This window comes from Myodes glareolus, chromosome 1 (assembly GCF_982192425.1).
Source record: "Myodes glareolus chromosome 1, mMyoGla1.1, whole genome shotgun sequence".
NCBI classification, from domain to species: Eukaryota; Metazoa; Chordata; class Mammalia; order Rodentia; family Cricetidae; genus Myodes; species Myodes glareolus.
This window is the reverse complement of record NC_142026.1, coordinates 65818363-65826892: the sequence shown is the minus strand read 5'-3', so window position 1 is coordinate 65826892 and position 8530 is coordinate 65818363. Positions and strand designations below refer to the sequence as shown.

Here is an 8530-nt window from a genome sequence, read left to right as displayed (position 1 = left end):
ACCTGATTGCTGAAGACATCACTCATTATAGTAGTTGAGACGAAGTCATGAAGATGGCACTGTGTTGGAAGCCTGTTTCCTGATTGGTAGCATTCATAGTGCCAGAAGATGCTATGCAGGCTGTTGGGGGAGAAAAATAATGCACAGGTGTGAATCCAATTATGATAACAAACTGCCAAGAACAATATGGAACAGTAGCACAGATGTTATGCTCTCTGATTGTACTGGAAGTTAACTCAACAGAAAGGTTTCCAAAAATGGCATTGTAAACCCACTCAAGTTCTGTGAATGAAGTCGTATGACATGGGCAAGGGAGTGGGGTGCTGATTTCTGCTGTTTAGTTAAATTTAAAAATCACTGGACCACCTTCTAAATACATGTATTTATACTCGCAGACAGTAAACTCTTTTGGCTTTAATCAGAGAGTCTTTTATTCTGTTGAAGTGCATTCAGAGAGGTATAAGCTATACAAGGTATTGAGAACAAATGAATGTAGAGTGTCCATCACTAAATATGTATCTCCTCCTAGCTTCTAGAAACATTGCAAAAGAGAATAGAAAAGCCAGAAGACAGGTTAAGTGCTGCAAAATGCCATCTTCTGTGTAAGATACAGTCACTGCAAGCTCAAATTGATAACTATGATGACTATGCTGAGTCTTCACAAGACTGGGCCCACCAACAGCAGGAAAGATTGAAGGAGGAACTGAGGTGGGTCTGTCTCTCACTTCTGAATTGCTTTCTATATGGAAATGCAGAGTCAGTGCCTTCAGCTGTGTTCCATTGTTGAGGTCACCAGGCTACAGTGAACTGTCCCAATGAGGTATGTATTGAGGTAGGAGAGAGATAACAGTATCAGAGATGGGGGGAAGGTAACAAGAATGCATTCTATCCGTGTGTAAAACCACCAGAGAACTAACTTAATAATGAAAAGGGAGAAATAATGTAAAAAAAAGTGTCTTCAAATGACTGATCACAAAATATCAGATTCTGAGATTGCTTGAAACTCTGCTCTCCTAGATGGTCTAGAGTGAGCCGTATCTGTCTGGGAGCTGGTGGGATGAGGCTCCTGCAGAGAGAGGGACATGAGGTTATATAAGGTGGGCCACAGAGATACACGAAGTGTCTTATAATTACCCAGATAAAAGATGGTGGGGCCTTGGCAAAGACTGCACTTAAGGGTAGTGGGGCTCAGACAGTCATGATTTGTCCCTATTTCTCCTATTCCCACTTGGACGGTAATAGAAAACTCACCTGAGCACAGATTGTAGAGATGGGGGAAAACCTGCAGTTGGGTTTCATGCCTGGGACCTTGAATCTCACAACCCACTGATTTTTGGAGGATGAGGACTCCAGGCAGCAATGTTGAAAACATGGCCAGTAGATGCAGTGGGAGCCACAGAGGCGGGTGTCATTAAGAAGCAGAATGATGTCATTGTCACAGCACTGCTTCAAGGGGTTGTAAATATGTTCGCCACATCTGGGTGCTGGCTGGCACAGCAATGGACTAGTATCTGGGAGGAATCACAACTGAATGATCTATATGAGACAACTTTGGATCCCCTTCACAGCCCATTCCCTCCCTCTTCACTTTGTGGTCCATTCTTACCCATAGTTACTGCTGAGTACAGGAGTGCCAGAACCAGGATTGCAGCTGAGAAAATGAAGGGAAGGAAGGATGATGCACAAGGTGCAGCCAGCAGGCCAGGATAAAGACTGGAAGGATCAAGTTAGGCTAATAGCTCAGGGTGTATTTGATACTGACCCTGAGAGGGAACCTGTGCCTGGTATGTGTGTGGAGATGCAGAAAGGGCTCAGAGAAAAGGGAGATTTTTGAAAGTCACAGACAGGAGCCATTTTAACACTGTCAGAGAGGCCAGCAAGGATTATGGTGTGTGTGTGTGTGTGTGTGTGTGTGTGTGTGTGTGTGTGTGTTTATTGTGGGGAGCTGAGAACAAAAAGTGAAAAAGAAACAAATGAATTTGGGGTTCTAATGAAAAGGATCAATATCATAACACCTATGTCTTCTTTGCCTGATGTCTCTTTATCAAGGAGTCTCATCACCATTTTTATGTTCCTGCTGAACAATATGAAATTGAACAGAAGCAGGAAGGATTCTGGGACTGTGAGATGATATATATATATATATATATATATATATATATATATATATATATATATATATGTCATTTTGTAACAACCCAAGCAGAATGTTTATGGGGCCAGAAAGGGTAATGGAGAATGGGAGAAAACAACAGTAACCAATCCAGCAACCCGTTCATATGCTTGTTTCAACATGAAGATTCTCTAGAACTTTCTAATGTTCTGATTCGATTGAGAATCTGTTGGAATGCAACAGAGGAGAAGCCTCTCAGAAGAAACTGTTTCTCAGCAGTGTGTAGTCTGTCAGCCAAATATTGGCAGTTTCCTAGCTTCTCATACTCCACACCTTGAAACTCTGTGTCTTTGAGTGGACAATCGAAGGTAGATACCCACCTGATCTGGATGAAGATAACTTCCTTCGACCCCTCATTGGCCATATTATACTATAATGTCTTCAAGGGAAAGATTTGGACGGGCCATTGATTGTTAATCACAACTCTGGACATTATGAATATCTATGAGATTTTTGCAAAATATGAGCAACACGGCATGGACTTCCTTAGCCCAGAATATCCTGCATAAAATGCCCCCTTTTCCACATCAACTACATTTCACTAGAGACTTGAAACCTTGGTTAGGACCCAGCGTCCCTTAGCCCTTTCATTCCCATCTCTCCAGGTAATTCTTTGTATTACTGTACCCTACTTTCAGAATTCTCTCCTGCCACCACACCTGCAACTCCCTATGTGCCCCACTTCTAGGTATAGGCAGGATCCCCTCAGTTCCTTCCTGCTCTCAATTTTTTTTCTTGTAGCCCACATCTTATTCCTTTCTGCCACCAACTGACCTACACAAATAGCCACTACCAGGAAACCTACAGCCACCACACTTCCCTAAGATCAAAAGAGGTCAATATAAATTAAAGTAACACCTACTCAAAGGCAAAAACAGATATTAACACCTAGAATAACATTTATCGCAACTCCAGATGACTGAACATGAGCACAAAATCATAATCGTTGACATCCAGGATAGTGTACCTCTACCAGAACACAGTAATTCAAGATGGATGTAATATACTGGAAGCATAAGACAAGGACATCAAAATAGGTATTACAAATAAGCTATATGTTCAAGGACCTTAAAGAGGAAAAAAATAAATCTCTTAGTGTAATCTATAAAAACACAATCAGACAATGGAATGAAATAAAAAAAACAGTTCAAGATGTGAAAATATAAATAGACTCACTAAAGAAAAACTATACTTGGAAAAACTGGAAATGAAAGAGTTTAAAAGTCAAACAAAAACCAGAGGTAAGACTCACCAAAAGAGTACAAGGTAAGGAGGAGAGAACCTCAGGCACTGTAGACAAGGCAGAGAAGATGAATACCCCAATCAAAGAAAATGTTAAAAGTAAAAACAAGCAAACAGATTCAAAACATTCAGGACATCTGGGACACTATGAAAAGACCAAATCTCAATATAACACAAATAGAGGAAGGGAAAAAACCAAGTTGAAGGCACAGAAAATATTTTCAACGATGTAGGGCTGAGAGCAGAGCATGGAAGAAACAAATGAATTTGAGATTCAGAGGAAAAGGATGGATGTCATAACAGTTATGTCCCCTTGGCCTGATGTCTTCTTACCAACGATCCCCTTCGCCATATTTATGTTTCTGCTTCAGAACACTAGGAGGTGGAGCAGGAAGATTCTGACATCTTGAGTTGGGACTTAAATACCAAGCAAGGGTATTCAGAACAAAATTGGCAGCCTATTTCTAGAAGGGGTGGGGAGACAAAGAGTAATGTGAGTAGGTGGGAACCATAGTAAAAACCTGATCTGCCTACTCTTATTTCTGTTTCAACATGCAATTCTATAGAATTTCCTAATGTTCTGACTCACATAAGCGTCATTGTATTGCAACAGAGGAAAATCTTATAGGAAGAGACCATCCCATACCTGTGCACAGTCTGCCAGTCAAATTCTTGAAGTTTCCATTCTTTTTATATGCCATACCTTGTAAGTTGTAATGGCTCGCCCAGCCCTCCTGTCAATCTTGCATTCAGCAGTTTAACATTCTTCAGTTATTTAGTGGTGATGATGAAGTTGGAGTATTATCTAGAAGAATGTCTTTGGAATCCATGACATTAAGAATGAAAAAGGAGGATAGGCTTTTATGATCAACTCCTGGGAAAAGAAAAGATGGAACGATTGCTTTTTGTTGGCTTGCTTGTTTTACAGGATCCCCTTTACAAAAAAAAATGTGATCGTATGCAATGCACTCTTATTTTGTCATCTCCTTCATGATTAAGTGTGAAGAAAATTTAGTTTGCGACATTAACAGTGGATTTCTCATTTCTCTTCATCTCCTCATGAGTTACAGTAAATAAATAAATGGAATTAACAATCAAAAGGACCTACGTGGGCACCTGCACTTATGTACACCAAGTCTTGCTCCACATACCCAACATTTTAATAATAAAGTAGCCAAGAGGATCAGTTTGCCCAGGAATATAAGGAAAATTTTTCAGGAATAGAAATGGAATTGTTTCATTTTGACTATCTCTTGTCAAACTTATACTAACAATTAGATTTGATGATCACCTAAAGTGCAGGTAAATGCCACTTCATATTTTCCCATGAGATGTGCAAACAATTTTTTAACAAAAGATTGACATTTGCAGTCTCAGGGGTTGTGAATTTGGAAACGAAAAATCAGCCTGCCTCCCTCTTAAGCTTGAAAGCCATCTTATAGTAAAGACAGACTAGATTCTTTCCTTTTTATGATAAAATATTTTTCTCAGTGATTGGATTATAAATCACTTGTAACCCTAACTACACATGATTCTATACTGCCTTTTTCAAGAAATAGCAACCATTCCTTTGTTTCAAAAGATTATTGCGAACACCTTGTCACAACTACAATTATGCTTAAATCTTGTTTCTGTAACAGTGACTTTTTGCCTGCCAGATCCCCAATTCAAAAACCTCTTATTACTGAGCTATAAAAACTCCTTGCTTACCTATGTCTAATGCTGCTCTATTGAACGTGGCCACCAGGAAGACACCTTATGTACACAATTTTTTAAAAGTTAGTTTTAATTCATTTGTCCATGATGCTTGATAGTCTTTCTCCTTAAAGCTGTGAGATTAACAGAAAACAAGCCTTAAGGTTGAGAAACTGGAGCATTGTACCATACACTCTGGCAAATGAGCCCACATCTGTGGAAGGACGCTTGTTATTAGTCTGCTCAGTAAACAGGCATTGGGAAATAATTTCACATACCACGCACATAAGTGAGTAGTTGGTGGTATGTCTCCCCTATCACTAACTTGAACGTATTTATTTATTATTTGAGTTTTAGGTTATTTACAATGAAAATACAATTTGAGAACTCTTGAAAGTTGCATTTGTTCCCATCAGTTTCCTGTGTATGTTTTGTCTACTCTTTCTTTTTAAAACTTCAACTATAAATATATATATATCCGAATTACTGAATTCATCCAAGTGTGTCTGAAGCATTCTGTTGTGAATAAATATATACATAAGCTATGTAGATTAAACTTTGTGGCTTAAAATGTTTTCAGGGAGAAACTATTTCCATAATAAACAAAGAAAAGATTCTACTTTGTGTTATATTCTGTTCTTATCTTGTCTCAAATATAGATTTGTTTGCCATGGTTTGTGTTGAACCTATCACCTTTTATAATTTCTTCTGTTTTGGGAACTCTCTGGGAGAAGATCACTCAGGCTTATTTTTAACCAATTGAAATTCCTTATCCTGTCTAGGTTGGAGTACATTCAGGTATTCAGAACTCAAATGCAATGGTCACCTTTTAGGGCAAAGGGTTTTTACAAGAAAAAAGAACACATCCTGGTATCTAACTTTATAGCTAGAAGGGGAGGTTTTCACACGCATACTGTTTAACAGAAGGCAAGATAAGTTATATGGGCCATTTTAACCTTGGATTCTAAGAATAAAGTTATATAATTTTCCGTAGGCCTTTCCATCAATGAGATCAAATTCCAGTTAAACTAAAATGACATTAGTGAGAACAAAGATGTAGGAACCTCTGCCCTGCCTTGTCCTGTCACACTTTGATAGTTTTCTCCTTACTATGACTTTCTTGGACCAAATTTCTGCATCTGTATTTCTACCTTTTACCCCCTCTCATTTTAAATTCTGAGAGAGGGGGTGTGTCCCCTCAATCACAAAGCTGATCACTTGATTCCTGGGCAGAATTTGGGTGTAAAAACAAAGTGCAATAGTGTAATGATTATTACTTGCTCTTAATGGATCTCTGTACTGTTAGCTTTTTTGGCACCAAGATATGACTTAGGAAATACTGGGACTACTGAGCAGCAGTTCTCGTAAAAGATGACATTTTTGTGTCACTTAGGTTTTTAAGTTGTGTATTGACTTTTTGTCCTACTGTCCCTTCTGACTATTTTGCTTCTTGTTATGTTCTTGTGACACTGCAGAACACACCAGTTTTTCCTAAGGAGCTGCTTTCTGGAATGTGAAGCCCTGATCCACTTTGTGGTCCACATGTCCTGTGTATTATGTAAAGCTCTTTGTGATCAAAATCAGCTTACCTTTTCATACTAGGCTATTGCATTTAACTGCTGCAGTCAAATCTATCACATTTTTGTACAGTAGAATCACTTAAATTTCACATTTCTAGTATGAGTATAAATGTTTATCAACAAAGAATTACTTTAAATAAGAACAATACACAAATCTCAATCATTTCATTGCATAAAAGCTAGATACTGAAATTTCAAAAAGATAGCACCATGTCAACCCTTCTATGAAATATTTACACATGAGTATAATCAATCAAGGAAAAATTGTGTATGCAGCAGACTCCTCCTGTCAGGAGAACTCTGTGATGTAATAAATAAGTAGTTGTTAAATATTGTATTATGACTTGAGTGACTTCTGGTCATAAGACTGGTCTAAAACTTCCCCAGAGGCCTTGATGAAAGAACAATGGGAACTTTAGTTCTGTGTCCTTGTTCAGAAGTGGACTTGGCAAGGTTGGTCTGATGTTAGATGTAGTACCTTGGAGTGAAGCTGCAATTTCTTGGAACCAGACTCTCCCTGCTGGGTGTGGCTGTAATCCTCAGGATTCTGTCTGAGGTGTCCTGTGTTCTCTTTGACAACTTGCTTGACTTATCTCTCTGCTGAAATTGCCTGTTTTCCTCCTTGCAAATAGTGTATGAGATGTTGTATTTCTTTATAAACTTGCATAAGTCATCAGATTACCTCCTTGTCTCAGATATTGCTTATGTCTTCTTTGTTTCTCATCTCTGGTTCTAACACTCATACCTTGCAATTTAGGTCCATTGTTCATCTGGGTTCAGATCAAGTCACACCCAGACTCGGAGCTTGAGTATGGGAGAAGTCATCAAGAATGAGTTCTGCCATGATAAATATATTAAGTAAAAGAGTCAGTCAGGAAAGCCTGAAAATGAGAAGTAAATAAGTAAAATAAAAGGTGAAAAATAAAAGAAAATGTTAAGTATTTTCTTAAGACAAACCTTTCTGCCTACGCAAATAATCCCAATCAAACCAAATCATACCGAATTAAAAGATTCCCATTTTAATAGACTAAAATACTCCTGGGTGGCCCAGGGAAAACATGGAGAAGAAAGAGTGAGAAGAGAAAAACCTGGAGACCAAATGTTCATTCTCTGGGGGACAGTTTAAATAGCTGTGGGAGTGGTCTTGTCTTCCCAGAGGAGGGGTTACCATTTGGCAGGCTTTCTTGGAGGTGGAGTTTGGATTGAGGCAACTTCCAGGGGAGGGAGCTTATGCCAAGAGCTGGGGTAAAGCCCTCAGCCAATCAGAAAGGAGAAAGTGGAATAGCCAGGTATAAAATAAAGCGTAGTTGCATTCTAAAGAACACCTTTTCCCCTTGGGATGTTTTGTTTGCTTTTGCATTAGTTCCTGTAATGCTTTGTTAAAGGGCTTTGTGAATTTCTTAAGTTTGGTTCTAAAACATCTGCTCTTGGCCCTTAATAAAATGACACTAAATATCAAAATCCAAAAATGTGAACAAGAAAGTGCCTCAGAGGACAAGGAGGAAGTTTCTTTTCCTTCTTTCTTTTTTGATGACATACTTTTAAAAACAGCCTGAAATGGCTGACCTCTTTAGCTGGATCAAGTGCCCCTCTTCTTTCATCAGTTAGAGGATTATTAGATCCACCGTGAGAACCTTCCATCTTTATTTGTGGAATCCTGAGGCCCCATTTAAACATCTTGGTAAAGAAACCCTATCTGGTTTTATGAATGTCCCTACACTAGAGCAGGGCATTTGACAACATAGGAAGAGGAGTTCAGTGGAAATGTAGCTTAGAATCTCTGGTTCATGCAGCAAGGGAGCTGTGCTGATTCTGTGTTCAGCTAAGGCAAGCCTCTGCT

General features: G+C 38.9%; 1 protein-coding gene across 1 annotated transcript; it reads right to left on the bottom strand.

Moving 5' to 3' along the window:
* Window positions 1-530: 530 nt before the first annotated feature.
* On the bottom strand, window positions 531-1929 carry LOC148123414 (insulin growth factor-like family member 4). The gene is made up of 2 exons (XM_087908836.1): window positions 1607-1929; window positions 531-1511 (listed from the first exon to the last, which is right to left on the bottom strand). Exons 1-2 carry the CDS (start codon window positions 1608-1610, stop codon window positions 1219-1221), a joined length of 297 nt encoding a protein of 98 aa, XP_087764962.1. The 5' UTR covers window positions 1611-1929; the 3' UTR covers window positions 531-1218.
* Window positions 1930-8530: the final 6601 nt, after the last annotated feature.